The sequence below is a fragment of the Sebastes fasciatus genome, chromosome 1 (genome assembly GCF_043250625.1).
Source record: "Sebastes fasciatus isolate fSebFas1 chromosome 1, fSebFas1.pri, whole genome shotgun sequence".
Lineage (NCBI taxonomy): Eukaryota > Metazoa > Chordata > Actinopteri > Perciformes > Sebastidae > Sebastes > Sebastes fasciatus.
This window is the reverse complement of record NC_133795.1, coordinates 10,602,951-10,621,491: the sequence shown is the minus strand read 5'-3', so window position 1 is coordinate 10,621,491 and position 18,541 is coordinate 10,602,951. Positions and strand designations below refer to the sequence as shown.

Below are 18,541 nucleotides of genomic sequence, written 5' to 3'. Positions count from 1 at the left end.
TAATCAATGTAACTCACAACACCTGTGTGGCCATCAGGAGGCGTTCAATGTCGCTCGTATAATTCAGTTGTGTAGCTGCTGTAAACTGATTTGGTGGAACTGGAGACTGGTGACTACACAAATGTCATACGTTTTCAAAAAAAGCTGCAGATATCATGACAAAGCATATTCCAGTGACAGGAAAATACCAGCTAGTCACAAATTGACAGCAACAGTAAAATATTAGCTACAGATTAAAATTATTTTAACAATCCACAGCCTCAAAATGAACCGTACTACTCACCTTATGAGTCCAGTATATAAAAATAAAAGATCAGCAGGTGAATCCACATACTCCAATAAATTATTATAAATCTCAACAATAAGGAAACATTACAGGCTTCACAGTTTATATATTGCAGTATGATTGGTTTGGACTGCAGTAGTGCTTTTGTTGTTTTGACTCACTCTATGAAGCCGATAACTAATGAATGGTGGAAAAAGTATTTTCTCTAAAAGCTGAATATGGTCCTGCTATGTGTTAGGTTTCATGTGTTCCAGTTATTGGTACGTGTAATTTTATCTTTGACATCTTAAGTTACTGGTGCCTGAACCTGCATAACTTGTTGACTGGCCTTTAGAGTACTTAGTGTACTTTGGCACAAGCCCAAAGGTGCTGACGTCCACGCTGCCTGTGTCCTGAACTGGTTTGGCACAGTAACGTCCTTTGGTCCATATGAAATATTATACCTCGACTATCCTTCATTGTAAGACTGGGAACACTAATGGATTAGTATGGTGCTGCATGTGGGTCTTTATTCAGAAAAACAATGTGGTTGGTAAATATTGATGCCAGACCCATAAAAACTGTTCAGAACTTTTAATTTGGACAACAAGGATTAAACCAATGTTAAAATGACATCAAATCCAAGGCCTGGCTGGTAAAACCAGCCAACTAGTAAGAGTTGAGGAATGAGAGACAAATGGAGGGAAACGGGGCAAAAAGAAAAGTCAAGCTATCAACTCAAGTCACCCTCAATATATGGATTCACAGATGCGGGAGACCAAAGTTACAAAAACGTATTTCTTCTAAAATAAAAAAAGGCCTTTGCCGTGAAAATGATGTGTAGAATCTATGTACATCATTCTCGATTCATGTATGCATACAAAAAAATCCACATCACAAGATGCTTGTGTTCAAGTATATTCACCAACTTCATCTCCATGATTTAGCATTCTCATCTTTCCACATTGTTTTTTTGAAATAAAATGTCCTTCAAAATAAAAACAAAATGCAGAAAACCACATTTTATGTCCTACCAATACATATATACTGTATAAATACATACATAAATATATTTTACATACAACAGCCATAAATTTGAAAAGGGGATATACAGAGCAAAGGGGAGGGGGGGTGGTAGTGTGTGTGTTTTAGCTTGTGTTGTAAAATGGTTTGTCCCTCTATTATCTCGTCAGTCAGATACGTAGGTGCGGTGCTGTGTGTTGGAGTCTGAGTCCATGCACACACGCACATGCACGTCGTAGATGTAGCCACATCAGTTGGCCCAGTAAGGGGAGCTGCCGTAGCTCGACTTGTTGACTTGGCTCTTCTGCTGCAGGCTGCTGGACTGGCCACGTTGGCTCGGACCACCCTGAACGTGGAAAGACGCGCGTGTAAGCATCTGAGAAACTCTCGCCGGTAAAAACAACGAAATATCTGTGGGTGTTACCTGTCCATCCTGAGCTAGGTGGTGGTGCAGCAGCTGCGAGTGTGGTTGCTGGTGAGGCAGGATGTGGAGGAATGGGGCCGGTGCATAGCCTCCAGGAGCTGCTCCAGGGTTCAGAGGCCCTGGACCCCCCAGTGCTGATGGCAGACTGAAGGGAGGAGGGGTCCCCGCATGGAAACCCTGCTTATCAAAAGACTGCAGACGGACGATGGGGGACAAATTCAACTTAATTATTGATTGGTATAAACACGAACTACACAGACTACACAGGGTGGTTGGGGAGTTGAGGTGTTTTGAGGCTCACCTGGGTCTTATTGTAAACACTTCCACTGATGTCTGGCACACCCGAGTTACTGGACGTCACTGAGACGCCTAGCAGAAAGACAGCAACAACATATATACATTATAATTCAAAAAACTTTGAAAATCCAGATTAACATTAGGGCCTGTGTCCATATAGCGTTTTTTTTCTGAGCGCCAGTGTCTTTTTTTAAATTATTCCCAATGAGGAGAGATCGTATGCGGCCACCTAGAGAAAAAGCGCTGCACCCAGTGTGTTTTTTCTGAGCGCTCTGCCTTTTTTGTGTGAAAATCTCGGATCTTTTCAGAAAAGCTCTGGTGACGTCGCCATCGCTCCTTTTCCGGCAACTAATCATCCAACGGGACTCGTCACAACATTTACCAAGAAAATGGAGGAGAAGCTTGTTTTGGCCATGTCGGTCTATCCAGAGCTTTACGATCAGACAGACATTATCATGACAAAGACTAAAAAGCCCATTTGTGCGGGCAGATCGGCCAGACACTGAACGTTGCTGGCGAGTTGTGCTTTTACCATACGCAAACCCTGTTAACGTAGCGTAAAGTTAATTACTTCTTCCTCTGGTTGGGGCTCACGGTGAAAAAACAATGTCAAACAAATAGAGAGTAGCCCAAATGGATAATAAAAAGCAACGGGGTGATGCTAGTCTATCATACAACAGTGGGTAGAGTGGTGATATGTTGTCAAGATATTGTTGAAACATTAAAAAGCGCTCAATGCTGGGATGAAGCACTCGCCGGCGCTGTGTGGGCCATAAAAAGACGTATATGAACACAGGCCCTTAGAAACATTGCATTTTTCTTCTTCTTACCTTTCCCGGGCCCAGAAGCAGCAGATTTGGCTTGTGCCTGTGAGGAGGAGTTGTATCCTTTACTGTAGTCCACTCCTGCTGGCCCCGCTGTCAGCTCCTCATACCCTGCACAGGAAAACAAAGTCCAGTGTTCAAACGATACACACTACTTCCTGTGCAAGAAAATCCACACAATATAATGATAATAGTAGAATTTTGGGAACTACTTAACCCAGAATCAAATTAATTTCCCCAACTGTAAACATTATTTTTTAATGTATATTAATTGGTGTGCTAACTAACCTGAGCTGAAGGCGTGCTGGCCGTAACCGCTGGGCTGCTGCTGTGTCTGCTGCTGGAAGGGGCTGGCCGAGGGGTTTCCCAGACCAAGCCCCATACTGTGCTGCTTGGCCGAGGCTGGTCCCGGACCCCCGGGAGGAACAAACATGGTGTGGCCATACTGGAAGGCAGCAGCATTGGGTACGGCGCCGGCGTAGTAAGGCAGGCCTGTGTAGCTGTAGCCTGGAGGCAGAAAGGCCTGCTGACTGCTGTGGTGCTGCGGCTGGCCCTGGGGCTGAGGCTGGGCCTGAGGAGGCTGAGGCTGGGCCTGGCTCTGTCCTTGGCTCTGGCCCTGAGGGGGCTGCTGGGCCGCCAGGCTCGTGGGGGGTGCCGGGGAGGTGGAGTCATTCCTGCCAAACTTTGTGACTTCACCTGACAAAACAGTTGAGATGTCAGGTGAGAACAAACACAGGATTTTAGGATTTTGGACGAGGTCAGCAAAGGGTGAAGGTGCCTTACCTGAGTAGGGGTTGTTGGCTAGGCCCCCATCTCTACCAGAGAGAGTCGCTGTGGGGCCGGGGAATGTGATTCCATAGTAATCCTGCAAAGAGGGCTAAAGGGACAGGAGAGGATCAGGAGAAGAGCCACACAACAACCAAACAAGATAAACAACTTGACTGAGTACTAGAGAAGTGAGCGTGGTCATGAGGCTCACCATTGGCAGTCTGGACTGGAGCATGTGGAGGTCTTCGTAACCATAGATCTGCTGTGAAACACAGGACATGTACAGTCAGCTAGAAAAACTGCAAGATGAGTCTAAATAGAAATGTATACAGTCACTAAATACTCTAGTAGGGACTAGGGATGTCACAAGAATCGATACTTCGGTACCAAGTCGATGCCAAAATTCTGAAAACATGGCGGTACTCGTTTTTCTACAATTACGTCAGGGCTCGAAACTAACGGCGTCCCGGGGCAGATAGAAAATGTTTTTGTATCGGATTGGTGTTGAGAAGCGTGGAATTTCACTGTTAAAGATGTCACGATACCAGATATTTAGTGGTCGATACCAATACCAAAGACTGCATCTTCATCAGTTCTCTGATGACAGTTGAACTGAACGGACTGGATAGATGGGTTTGGCCAATATTATGATTTGTGTTCACCGTACAAATGGTAAATGGACTTGCATTTATATAGCGCTTTTCTGGCAGAGGTGGCTAAGGTGGCAACTTTGCCCATCAGGATCTAATCCAAATACTCATTCATACACCGATGGCTAAGCCTTCGGGAGCAATTTAGGGGTTAAGTGTCAAGGACACATCGACATGTGACCCGGAGCAGCCAGGGATCGAACCAAGTTACAAGTACAAGTACACTGCACTACACTGACTCTAGATCCTGAGGGGCTACTTACTGGGTATGCTGGCAGCAGCCCCCCTGGGCCCATGATATACTGGTTGGGCAGTAGAGGAGGAACTCCCTGGGACAAGTTAGGAGGAGCTTTACCTGTCAACACAATGACACCATCACCATCACTTTCATGTGAAGAAACAGCAACAACTCCAACTATTTGGGCTTATATCATCATGGGAGCACAACAACCCATCACACATTAACATTCTCCGTGTCTGGAGTGTGTGTGTGTGTGTGTATACCAGTGGAGGAGGAGAGCAGGGGTGTGGTCCTCGGTGCAGAGAGGTTGGACGTGGCAGTAGCTCCATTGGAGCCAAGTCCCAGCGCTGTGCTGGCGGCAATGGCAGCATTGTGAAGTCCGATGATACCACCGACTGTACTGCTCATGTGGTTGCCCATGTTGGGCATGTGGGCCAGGTGGCTGATGCCGCTGCTACTGTTGCTGCTGTTGTGGGTCGAGTGGTGTGCCGAGGGCTGCGATGACGTGTAGGAGCCGGTGGAAGGAGCCAGAGAGTTCACGCTGCTGTTGTTGTCAACACTGGTGTACTGAGGACAGAGAGGAAGGGGGACATCAGTTACATTTGAAATAAATATTTTTTTTAGATTTAATTTGGCAATGCAAGCATCAAATTTGTCGTTTGCAAAGTGGTGCTGATCAATTGCAGCCATACAAACAGCACTGAGTACACGGCACCTCGTTGAAGACCCTAAACAATCAGTGAATCTTTGGCTGTGACTTGGATTTTAGATGGTATTCAGCGTCTTGTATCACTGGTAGCATGTAGGGCTGGGTATCATTTAAAAAAATTACAATGCCAATACCAATACCAATACCAGTCTGTGTCCCACTGGCTAGCTAATCGCAGCCGCACTGCACAGCGCTCATACAGCAGTTACCGTTATTAACGCCATCCCCTGACCGCGATGTCGTAAAAGTGTAATGCCCACCCTCCGGTTCCCCCCAGGTTAAAACTGTTAGCTCTCTCAGCACCATTTCTGTTGTTAGCGCTGTTTGTGCTTTTAGCACCTTTAGCTACTAGCCGACAGCTCAGACATCTCCGCGTTCAGAGCCGTGTGCAGGAAGGCAATCCCGACTGTATGGGTTGTAGCTGCTGTGGTGGTGGGCCAATCACGTCGCACTAAATCAAAGAACGGTTGCAATGATTGGCTGCAAGCAAAACCATACAAATAGCCTTTTTGTGTAAGATCTGGGCACAAAAAGGTTTGATTGCAGGTATTGTTTGACCGGAGATGATTTGATACTACTTGGTACTGGGTTATTTCGGTCAATACCTTTAAGGTATTTAATACCGATACCCAGCCCTAGTAGCATGTAATGGAATACTGTTGATAGTGAAACCATGCAGCTTTATGTGGCATGTAACAGAGTCAGCTGTTTGGTGACATATCATTACACAGGATGAGTCATCACACAGAAGGTTTTAGAAATCATGCTTGTGGAAGACGAGACCGATACTTACAGTGAGAGCGCTGGAGCCCAGAGCTGACACTGAGGAATGACTGCTGACATGGCTGTAGAGTGGAAAGATACGATCAGTGTACTGTTGTGGCACTAAAAAAAACTCCATAATATTTTAGTTTTAACACCGCTACTGTCCTCAATTCAATTACTTCACTTAAATTATTTTTGGATGTAAGAGACAATTATTAACATTACGAAAGTATCCCTGTGTATTCATAAATTAATGAAAGCTGGCCAAACATAGTAAGAATGGTAGTAAATTCAACTTTGCAATGAATTTCAACGTTCCTGTTTTGCCTTGTCAAATCTGTTCATCAGTCTGCCGTGTGTGTGTGTTTGTCACCTGTTGAGTGAGTTGAGCTGGCTGGCTGAGGGCAGCTCCTGTGCCAGGTTGGAGAGTGTGGAGGAGCTGTGTGCAGGCAGGGTGGAGGGTAAGTGGGAGGAAGGTGCTGAGGCACCGTTGGCGCTGATGTTCATAGACGGCGACTCTGGCTTCGGTGTGGAGGACGCTGATGAAGCTAAGAGGAGTAAGAAAGACAAGGGTCTATATTTGTAATAGACTCAAAATAGCATAACCCAAGAAAGGTGGCTCTTGGTAGACATTTACAACAGAAAGTATACACTGGACAGCTAAATCAGTAGCAGGTAACTCACCGTCTAGAGCAGCAGAGGTCCTTACACCATTCAGACCATTCTGGTGAGAAAAAAAACGCAGCTCAGTGTCAGCGTGTTATAACAGCTCAAGACCACTATCATATTTATGTAGCAAACATACACAGTACGAACACTGAATTCAGCAAAACTTGAATTACATACGAGATGACCTCATAAAAATCAAAACCTAAACAATTCATGCTATTCCTATCATGTTTGATAATTGTCTTAAGGCACTATGGGCCGATCTTCTAGTCAGGAATTGCTGGCAAATCAGTTAAATTAATCACATTTAAAATATGCTTAAAAAACCTTTAAAGCCCCCCCGCCAGTGTATTTTGGCATTTTAATGATTTCTGTCAGCTATTTCTACTCACCATGACTGGCCCCGTGGCCTCTTTGCTCTGGGAAAAGGCCAGTCGTGTGTGAGGGGGCATGGTCCCATCGTAACTTCCCCCCACCGAGGAGAAGTGAGAGGAGGAGGGTATGGAGGAGGAGGTGGTGGAGGCCGTCGAAGAAATGGAGGGTGGGTTGGAGGAGCTGCCAGTCCCCAATGAGGAGGGAGTGAGGTTAGGCAACGCCACCGAGGAGTGATATACTGGCTCTGATGAGGAGCGGGGCAGTGGCAGGGCGACGGAGAGAGGGCTGCCCAGCGACTCACTGCAAGACAACAGCAGGGAGGGAAGAACAAGTTGTTAGATATATTAGATCAACTTATTATTATATCGTTTTTGTAATAATATATACTGAAGAGATGGAACTATTCAGTCAGCAGTGACAGTACCTGAGCGGTTTGGAGTACAGGCTCGTCTGGCTCTGTGTCCCTGGTCCCGGTGCAGGCGGTGCTGGGGCAGGGGCCGGTGTGGACTCCCTGGATGCCGCACTAACGCAATTGTCCACAACTCCGAACTCCGGCATTGCCGACTCCGAGCCAAAGTCTAAAGCTCCGAACTGGAGGTTTAGCCCGGGGACGTCAGCCGAGCCTGGCATCTCTACCGCCGTGGAGGGGATCTGCCAGGATGGAGGGAACACAGTCAGCTTTCAGGACCACAACTTTTAGTTCAATTAACTACTTGTATTTGGTTATTTGTATATAATAAAATGTGCACCTTCGCCTTGACAGTCAAGATCTCAGACACACAACACACACAACACAGGAGATTGAAAACCTTGGAGCTGAATTCAAGAATAGCCTAGGGTTGGGCGATATGGAAATTCCTCTACTGATGATATTGCTTTAAGAAAAAACAAAACAATATACGATATTATCTTCCGAAAAAAGCTGAAGAGAGACGCACGTAGATATAAATATCTATGGACTGGAGACACAGACGTTGCAATACATAAGTGGTCACAATGTATAGACAGTAAGCGCTATTTCACACAAGGACATGCTGAGATCAATAACTCAGATCAATCAGCTGGTGACTAGTAACTGCCCTCATACAGTCTTGCCACCGTTTATATGTTGTTACCTTTGATTGTTGCAATATACTGGTGGAATCCCTGTATTCAACATAATTGAATATCGTTCCGTTATCGTGGATACGTGAGGACCATTAACGTCGCCAACCAATATCGTGTCTAACGATAATCTTGTTATATCGCCCGAGCCTAGAGCAGTCACATGTGCAACGGATTGTAATCACAACTTTCTGTCCATCAACATCGACCCCCTACCTTCGTTGTGGGAGGTATCCTTCGTTTCTGGCCTTTGAGCTGTGCCCGCTGCTGCTGTGGTGTACCGCCGCCCTGAGGGTCCAGCCCTGCACCGGGGGCAGGAAGTTTAGCACCAGCGGCCATCACCAATCCCGCCTGTGCTGGCGTGCCGGTGTGGTGGGGAGCAGGCGAGGCGGAAGCAGGGGGCGCTTGTTGTTGCGATGGAGGACTGGGTTGACGTGCCAGAGGCAAGGAGGGGCCGGTGTGCCTCTGAACCAGCTGGCTCAGCACAAGAGAAGGCTCTGGCTGCAGGCCAAACTCACCTGCAGACACAGATGAGGATTTTGAATAGGTAAGCATTCCTATTTTAATATATGTGGGAAAAACAGAAAACTTGTGCATGGCTGCACAATGACCCACTTGAACACTTACGGCTGAACTGCGAGGACAGCGAGGTGGCGTTGGATTCTGAAGCCTTTATGTCCCAGGTAGATGAGGAGGGTGGAGGTACGGGTGCTCCCAGGCCTGGCAGTCGGCCAATGGAGGTGTTGTTTCCTTGGGTGCTGGCGGGAGGCGCGGCCTGGGATGAGGGTAGCGGACCCAAGCCAGGACCCTTCAGCTGTTCCAGTATCTGAGCTCCAGCGCTGGGCTGAGGCCTTTTGGCCTGGCCCAAGTCCCCAAAACCAGCTCCCAGAACTGACGACTGACACAGACAGGAGGAGAAAGTGTAATCATCAGTAATTGTTTCTGTGTTTATTTACATGTGATAGATGAAGGAATGTGTATGAAAAAAGGGTGCAGAGTATCAGAAGCAACTATTTTTTGTACCAGAGCAGCATGAGCATAGCTTGTGCTACTGGTGGCGTTTCGGCTGGGGGGCGGCTGCTGTTGCTGCTGCGGTGGCTGGTGGTGGTGATGGTGGGAGTTGGTGAAGACCAGACTCTGAGAGGAAGAGGACGAAGGTGGTTCTCTTCCTCCAACCACAGGCTTCTGCAGCAGAGAGGCGAGGTCCAGACTGACACAGAAACAGTTGAAGTCAATTAGAAAAAGCTTGCAGGACACCAAGTCAAAGGTTGCCAATGTAATGTATTATAAATAGATGCAAGTAAATCCTGTATGCCATTAATTTACCTTTGCCAATATAACTTTACACTACGTAAATTACAGCACAGAGTAAAATTATTAGAGGGAACTGAAACTACCGTTGTGAAATTAAGTCACATGTAATAAGAGATCAGGGGCTAATGTATGATGCTATAATTGAGCCAGTTACTTACCTTTGCCCAGGTACGATGTGATTCTCAGCAGCAGGTGCACATGAGGAGGTGAACACTTTGGTCTCTGAGAGCTGCAGGAACAAACAAGACAACAGCAGACAGAAGTGATTTAAATATACACCAAAACATTTTACAGACTTCTCCTGTAATTGTGTCCACTCACACTAACATCCTCACTCCAGTCCTCAGATGCCCAGTCTTCCAAGGTTCCCCTCCAGGGAACTAAAGAACAACCAATGATGAGTCACAAAGTTCAAATACAGGTAGGGTAAGTAGTTAAACATGACGCAGGATGGCTGTAGTAGGGCTGGGCGATTAATAATTTTATTTTCAATTATGAGTTTGTCTTCCAATGATTGTAAAAACAAGATAATTGAGATTATTGTGACGCATTCCGTTTCGTAATGATGCTCTCGTTTTTGTCTTGTGTTATAAATCCAGCACAACCCTTTCCTTTACAGCAGTGTGCTTTCGCCCCTCTCGGCGGGTCAGGGACGGCCACTCAGTGTGGGAGCAACCATGGGGTTGTCCCTGCACGCTGGCTGGTCTTCGCCGGGCGCATTTCCTCCACGGTGCGCAGTTGACCTCTACTGTAGGTCAACTTGGAAAGGCCCGAGGTGAAAGTTGCTCGCGGCTCTGGCCGTGAGCTCTACAGCACCCCTAGCCCAGACGTCGCCATGGACTTAGTGCTCACTGTGCCCTCTCTCCCTGCGGGGAGGGACGCGACTAGCAAATGGGGCAGACTGTCCTCAGTGTGTGGTCTGCAGCGATGTCGGCAACCCACCTGACCCGTCTTGAAACATGGACCCCGTCTAGTTTACCATGCTTTGTGGGTGTGACTTTTTTGCCATGTCATCACCATTCATACAACCAATGTGTTTATGATTACATTTTTACTTGAGCACAAAGTTCTTCATAGATCTAGCCTCTTCATTTTTGCTCTAAAAGTGCACCAGATTGATGCATTTTACTATAAAATATAGCTACAAAATGTTCTTTCTAAATATATGATGTTTGCAAAGTTAATGAGTAATCATGATAAATAATCATGACCTCAATATCGACCAAAGTAACCATGCTTATGATTTTTGACATAATCGAGCAGCCCTAGCCTGTAGCGCATACAGTATAAATTTGTATAAAAGCTACTGTCTACTCAATACATTGAATGTATTTGTTCACAACAGAAACTGCTGTTACAGGTGAAGAACTCACCTGTCCCATCTGTGCTGTTGTTGGCCGCCGTGTCCCACACCTCAGATTGCGTGTTCCCTGACCCTGACCCACCCTCTGAGGTATAGTCTGCCGGATTGAAGGTCCTGGGGAAGAGTGAAGGAGTGGTATATTGAGTTACACAGAAATAAACTGACGGGGCAGGGAGCCGTTGACCGATTTAGTTAATTGTTTTCCTACTAAACAGTAATAATGTTTATTATTCACACTATTCATTGGGCAAAACTCCAATTAGAAGACGGACGAGTTATTGCTCTCTAGCCTTTGGGTTTCTGGTGCTGTGTAGAGGCTGAGGTGAGATATGTTGATTATTATTTTATTCAGATACCACATCTTAATTGGACTGGTGACTAAAGAATCTTTTAGAAGCAAACACAAGAGTAGATGCAAGAAAACAATGCACCACTTGCACTCCGTTACAAACCAAATCCAAACAAAGTTAAATTTCCTGGGCCTGAAAAACACTCTGGTATCAATTAATTTACACCTAAAAACCCTATGAGGGTGTGTGTGTGTGTGTGTGTGTGTGTGTTGCCAACATACCCCATGCCTTGGGCTGAGAACCGGCTCCCTGGTGGTCCTCTCCCTCTGCCCCGACCTCCAGATCCTGCATAACATTCACACTAAAGGTTAACAACATCCACTCCAGTGTTGGAACGTACTGACAAGTGTTTTTATGTGCATCTGCTCACCTCGGCCTCCACCTCTGGCCCTCCGACCTCGATCTGAACCTCTTTCCACTGGTGCCACCTCCACGCCATTCTCCTCAGGACGCGCTGTACGTGTGCAAATACATGTGCACATACAAAATGAGAAAAGACACCACATTAGTAACAGTATTACGTAACGATACTGAGAAGCTGCAGGAGAGACAGGAGACTCTGTACTAGATTTAAATAAATGTGAAGTTTAGACTCTGTACCCGGTCGACTGCGACTGGCCCCCCTGCCCTTGCGGTTGGCAGCAGCACGGCCCTTGCTCGCCTCCCTCTCTCCTTTCTTCTCCCTGTTTTCCTTGTTCTCCTTGCTGTCTGATGGACCCTCCTTCACCAGGGGCTTTTTCTTCCCTACCGTCTCCCATGAGGTCTAAACACAGAACAGGAACAACAGGACAGAGAGGAAGAAAAATACAGAAAGAATACATTAAAATTGCAGCACAAAATATGTAGTTCACATATTATTTTTTGCACACTTTTATAGTATTTTATTGTAATTTTTCTTCTATTCTATATTTATGTTTCTTGATTTTGTTTACTTACTTTTATTTACAATTAAATTTTCTTCTATTATGTTTATGTTATGCACCAATACACCAAAGCAAATTCCTTGTACATGAAAACCTACTTGGCAATAAACTGAAATCTGATTCTAGCTTAAAACACTTAAAAACTATAGCCAGCAGTAAAACAAGATATCAACACTGACAATATGCTTCAGTGAGTAAAGTAAGCCGTTTTTTAAAATGAATAAATAAGAAAATTTGCCTCCATTTCCCTGACATTTGGCAGTTATATCATATTCGAAGTAGCCTCTGGCACTCTGTGGTTGGTTGAACATCGCATTTGAACTTGTGTATTTTGTTTAAGAGGATAAAGAGACACTACAGGACACAATAGAAACATTTCTGTTAACAGTTACAGAAAAGCTGTGATACCGGCTATTTTTTGACCAACTTATGTACTAAAGTGTGCACTATGCAGCTGTGTTATGTAAGAAAAACAAATATCAGATGAGGATTTAGAATCGGTAGAGATTCAATATTTAACACCTCAGAATGAAACTGAGGGTAAAAGAACATACTGATTATAACTATACAGTCAATACAATTAGTGTTTTCATTATTTAATTGGCCACTCTTCTCTTGTGCTACACCTACTCTTACAGCATAAGAAAACTCACTCAGTGGCCATTCCTTTTGTTTATGACAGTTAAGATCTTGAAGATTACAGTAGAAGCAGATGTAATCAGAGGGTTGTAGTATATACCATAACAGTAGAGACTTCCAAGGGAAACGGAGAAAACCAGCTATTTGCTATTTTTGGATTTCCACGAAACCACAACAAACGAGCAGGTAGCTGTCTGGCTGCCTGCCCTGCCCTACAGCCTCTCCTCGCCATCTGTGCCGGCTGGTATTCTTCAGAAATGTCTGGACACTCTCGCAACACACAGGCAGAACAACACTTAGTGTTTGCCAGACATTTGGTAGCCCGTTTGATTTTGCTCTCTGAGCAGATGAGGGAAAATTGTGTATAAATGATGTGCTGCTTTCATGCTAAAAGTCCCTGATGTTAGAAAGAGCAAACTTGCTAACAGTCACTGTGGCAAAGGACAGCTCAGAGGCTGATTCTACTGGATTCATTTTCACCAGCATATACAGAACAACCTAATGTTTTTCACAACATTTGTTCATCTTCTGAGCATGTTACATAACTTGAAATCTAGGAGTGATGTGCCAGAAAGCGCAATTTAAGAAAAAGGGGCAAAGAGAGATATAAAATATATTTTTCCTTTTTTGTCCATGTGTTGAACATGGACCTGCAGCCTTAGAAGCGGTCTACACAGGATGTGTTTCAGCTGCGTTTTTCAATCATCCGTCTTTCACGCCTCTGACAGAACAGATATGAATCTATTTTAATCAATACAGCTGTCTTCACAGGCCGCGCGATGGCTTGCATTTCGCTTTACATGCGTTTTAAAAGCGAAACTACTAAACAGCTAAAGGTCAAAAAGCCTGCACTTTTGCAAGTTTGGGCTGAAGTACTTGTTGCTCTGACAACACTTCCAGATGAATTTTAAACCAGCTTCGAAGAAACAAACAAAAAAACAGACTCATGACAAATCGTCCACATTCTAATCTGGATAACTCTGTTATCCACGTACGAAGAACGGGGCCCTGGTCTGAGATCTGTTGTGTAGTTTGTGCACTCTCACGTCAACACGTCACCAGTCTGAGACAAGAAATGTCTTATGGTGTGAGCAGCACATCCACTCAGAGATTTCCAAAGTCTTGTAGCACGAGGCTGTGGCAGTGAGAACAGCATGCACAATATTAGGATCATGAAACCAGCTGAGATTAATTGTATGCAGCCATCATTAAGGTTATTAATTACACTAGGAAGTCAAATTGATTTGTGGCAGCACAAGGACAATTTGGAGCTGAAAGCTGCTGCATATTCTGCCTTCCAAACAAAAGAAATCTATTCACTAGGGCTGTCTCGAATACCATTTTTTGGGCACACACCTCTAGACACAACAAACAGCGATATCCATCTGAGAATAACTAGTAATTATTAATGTTGGATATGAATAATGAATAATGTTGTGGGATTATTCCTTATTTCATGGGCTATTTGGGGATTTATACATTATTATTACATACTTATACATTCACATTTTAAAAAAATTAAAAAACGAAGCATTCGAATACTGATTTGGAGGTCGAATACCATGGCAACGGTCTAAGCTTCAAAGCATTCGGGTCCGCCCTACTATTCACAATATCTGAAATTGCAATTCATGTAGTTGAAAACAACGATAGGCTAGTAAATGAATCTTAAAATGAGATTAAATGAGACACAATGTCATTTACCATGTCCGAGGTGCTCTCCAGGAGAAAGTTGATGGCTCTGCTAACATCTTCGTTGCAGTCGTGGAGCGCTACCATGCATTCATCCTGGTTCTTCCCAGTCACCTCCATCAGCTGGGGAAAGCAACAAACACACGTCATATTAGAAATGTCCAGTAGTCAACAAAAAGGTGTACCAATGACAAAATGCACCAGTTTTCGACCACATAACAGTACAAGTCACGGCTAGACAAGGTGTCACTCATAGTATCAAATATGAGTACTGGAGTCATGGAAGAAAGACAGCTTGCCCTGACTCAGCCTAGTCAAGGAACACTGTCTTCAACAAAATTACATTCCCATACAACTAAACTGCATTCTCAATTATGTTTGGAAGGTAACGTCGCGGATTACGGTCGCAGCTTTAAACAATTTCAAACGTGGTTTACTTTATAAATTCAAACAAAATATAACAAAAACGCAACAAAACTACTCAGCTATGTTTAGGCAACAAAACTACAGGGTTAGGTTTAGTAAAAAAAACAGCATGGTTTGGCTTAAAATGACCATGCATCACACGGGACACAAACAACGGTCTCCTGGGGGAGACGTAATTAAGAAGAAGAGACAGGGCTGAGTAAAGTGTTCCTCACCTGGTTAACTTTGTCCTCAAAGTCAGCATCATTCTTGTCATAGATCACCTGGGCAAGCCGGATCTGCTCAGCAGTAGCCTGAAACACGGAGACCAATGGTTAAGATTTTGGTTAATGGTAGAAAAAAAGGGAAGAACAAAGTAGATCCACTCCACGGCCACTTTATTAGGAACAACTGTAAAATTCAATGCAATTCAATACAACAGCTCAGCTATAAATTCTGCCTTTACGAAGATAATAATGTTGAGTTTTGATTGACACGGTCACAGAGGTATTAATTTAACTATATGGTTACTAAGCAAGGGTCTCCTATTGTCACTATTAAAATGTTATGTACCATCATGGCTGCAATAAAAAAAAAATCCTTTTCAATATTGACCAAGGAGGTCTCCTTGCATAATGTGTGAACTGTGGTTTTGTTGGCAAGGGTAGTGTGTGTGCACACTGGTGTTTTTGTATAAAAATCTCTGTGACTTTAAGGGTTGTGTGCTTTGCTTTCATTCAGTTTCTTCATGTTCATGTGGTTGCGGCGGCTCACCTGTATCTGTTTCTGTGGTTGTGATGTGTGAGTGGCAGCAGGCAGCGCTTTTTCTCGAGGGCCCCGGGCCTTGTCGCTGCCCAGCGAGCTCATCATATACAGTATATACAAAACTCTGTATGTACAAAATAGAAAAATCTGCAAAAGGAAACAAGGACGGATGAAGTGAAATCAACAAAACAGTTTTTAACCCCACAGATTATGTCCAAAACACAAACACATTCCCTTAATTTACAATGTTTTTACTGAGGAGCCTCAATACTTTCTCTTGTGCGAGTGCATAGAAGGAAATAAGCCAGAAATATGTGTTGTGAGCGTAGCTAAAGCCTTATTGCGCAATCATGAATACTGCCCCTATGAAGGCTGTAAGACACACAGTTGGGCCGGTGACACAACAGCTTTGCTGAAAATCTAGGTCAAGGAGGGAGAGCGACCCAGTGTCCTCTTACAAACAGAACAGACCACAGTGTGTGGAGCAGAACAAACACTACACACCCTGGCCCCACATCCCCTCTACATGCTAGAGAAACTAAGGTTATATCCTTATACACACACAAACTAAAAAAAAATATCTTCCCTGTGTGTATTTGACAACTAAGTCTTGCACAAATTGCAGTAACTTGCTGCAAATTGGGTGTGATACCTACATAACCAAGCACTAATAGTTTTCAAATATTAAACACTCCTATATGCAAACGGCAGCCTTTCCAGCTGCTCTGATGTTTTTCATGTCTGTTTGATGTTTTTTCGTGCTTTTTGACTATTTTGTGCTCTTCCTGCCTCACCAGGGCAGGTCTAGCGTGTTTGTATAGTTATATCCTATGGATATGGTTATATTTTTTTGTACTTTGTACTTTGCACTACTAACTTTTTTACTGCCTTTTTACTAACTATGGAACTGTGATGCTGGAAACTTGAATTTTCCTCGGGATTAATAAAGTTATTATCTATCTATCTATCTATCTACATGCACAATTGGGCTTTATCCACCTACGTGGAACATGTAGGCGATTGCTCAATACCTTGTAATGAAAAAACACCCTGTAGTGCAATTTGAGTGTCAATGTTTGACTATGGTGTCCATTACAGGAACAATACCTACAGATACCCCCCAGTGACCCATTTGTTTTATGTCAGAGAACAATAGCAATCCAGCTTACAGTGCCTGAGTGACGTTGGGTGAATGCACTGCAGCCATTGGCTGCAGGTCTGAACAAAGCTAATGCAAAAAAAGGACGAATTGGCTTTTAAATGTAATTTCAGTGAAAAAAATCAATATATATTTGTTTTATAACTGAGAACCCCTAGAACAGCAGCTTTGTTTTTAATTATTAAATATTATTACAAAGTATGAGTGTCGACGGTCCTTAAGAGATAAACAATAACAAAACGTCATTCAGTAACTCCTCAATTGTTCATCACATTTATTATTATTATTTGACATACCGATAAACAAATACCAGTTAAGTTTATGAACATTTATCTTGTTACAGCTAACTAATTAACAATTAGCTTCAGCTTATTATTGTAAGTAAAGCAGGCGGAGCGTTGTTTTGAACCAATGCTAACGGTTAGCTCGTTGCTGTTAGCTTTACTTATTATTTGAGTCTCTACACTATGGGACTATTCGGTAACGTTAACGTTTATCTTGTAAAAACAAACCACATATTCTCCTATAAGCGTAATTTTCCGACTCAACACTGACCGACTTGGTGCTGTTGGTACTGGGGCTCCCTTTGTCCTCGCTAGCATGGACTCATGTTAGCTACTAGCATGCTAACGCTGATAGATGCAGCAGCGGGGATGAAGCTAAGCTAACGGTTGCTAAGCTAACGGTTGCTAGCGAACGGTTGCTAAGCTAACGGTTGCTATCTAAATCTGGTCCAAACTGACAGCCCAACGGTCGTCTAACTGCCTTGCTGGGTGTCTTAAAAACGTGTTTATTAATAAGTTACTGAGTTTTTAGAAAAGGGCTATATAAATAAAATGTATTATTATTATTATTATTATAAGACCCGCTCGGTTTATCTTCGCTAGCATGGACTCATGTTAGTTAGCTACTAACATGCTAACGCTGATACCATATAGATCAAGGCCTATAGAAGGAGGCTGGGACACGCGTCGTCAACAAATCGGGGGGAACACGCATGCGCAGTGGAATCTGGTCAGCACTCGCCGAAATTGAGCCAATCAAAACGCACGGTTCAGTTACACTGCGCATGCGCAATACCCCTCATCCCAAGAACCTTATCACTACCTCCTTCCATAGGCCGTGTATATAGATGCAGCAGCGGGGGATGAAGATAGCTAACGGTTGCTATTTAAATCTGGTCCAAACTGACAGCCCAACGGTCGTCTAACTGACTTAAAACGTATTTATAAGACCCGCTCTGTTATCTAACTAATACTGGCAGTTACATTAATGTTTCCCTCTACATCTAAAACAACAACAGGCCAGCCAGCTAACAACATAGCTGTATTAAATGTAAAGGAAAAGAAAGAAAGGCCTCTGAATCTCATCCCGACATTGCTTCGTTGTGGAAACAAGACAACAGAAGAGAAAAATAGCGACAGACATCCCGAACAAACCCCGCGGTAAGAAGAGAAACAACGAAGACGGCGGTGAACTATTTCGGTGAATAAGTGTGTGGCTTTGGTGTGTTGGTTTAAACGCTTTGGAATAACAGAAAGTGAAGTTGGAAAAACAGTAGAAAAATAGTGTTTTTATTACCTGCTAACACGCTTCACTCGGCCAGCAGCAGACAAGGTGGTCACGTGACGTGCGGAGCCGTGGTGGTGGTGGATGCTCCTCTCTGCTCCTCTCTCCTCCTCTCTGCTCCTCTGCTCCTCTCCTCCTCTCTCTGGGTCCCGACTAACTTCATTATTACTATAATAAATATTTACATATATTTGCATAAAGCAGCTTATTAGCCCACTCCGATGTTGATAAGAGTATTAAATACCTGA

The 18,541-nt window shown here is 44.0% G+C and overlaps 1 protein-coding gene across 3 annotated transcripts; it reads right to left on the bottom strand.

The window, feature by feature from the left end:
- Window positions 1–844: 844 nt before the first annotated feature.
- On the bottom strand, window positions 845–18,444 carry ubap2a (ubiquitin associated protein 2a). 3 transcript variants are annotated; one of them, XM_074628751.1, is made up of 27 exons: window positions 18,306–18,444; window positions 15,575–15,712; window positions 15,037–15,114; window positions 14,408–14,518; window positions 11,742–11,904; window positions 11,512–11,595; window positions 11,363–11,426; window positions 10,802–10,905; window positions 9,750–9,808; window positions 9,587–9,657; window positions 9,138–9,324; window positions 8,742–9,012; window positions 8,331–8,632; window positions 7,435–7,661; window positions 7,028–7,310; window positions 6,651–6,690; window positions 6,340–6,514; window positions 5,995–6,046; window positions 4,756–5,059; window positions 4,515–4,606; window positions 3,813–3,863; window positions 3,617–3,710; window positions 3,122–3,529; window positions 2,840–2,944; window positions 2,014–2,081; window positions 1,713–1,934; window positions 845–1,634 (listed from the first exon to the last, which is right to left on the bottom strand). In XM_074628751.1, the coding sequence occupies exons 2-27, from the start codon at window positions 15,668–15,670 to the stop codon at window positions 1,539–1,541; spliced, it is 3,807 nt and encodes a 1,268-aa protein (XP_074484852.1). In that variant the 5' UTR covers window positions 15,671–15,712; window positions 18,306–18,444; the 3' UTR covers window positions 845–1,538. The 3 variants fall into 3 exon arrangements, with proteins under 3 accessions (XP_074484852.1, XP_074484870.1, XP_074484862.1); XM_074628769.1 differs by having other exon boundaries at window positions 1,713–1,904; XM_074628761.1 differs by lacking the exon at window positions 18,306–18,444 and adding an exon at window positions 17,280–17,417.
- Window positions 18,445–18,541: the final 97 nt, after the last annotated feature.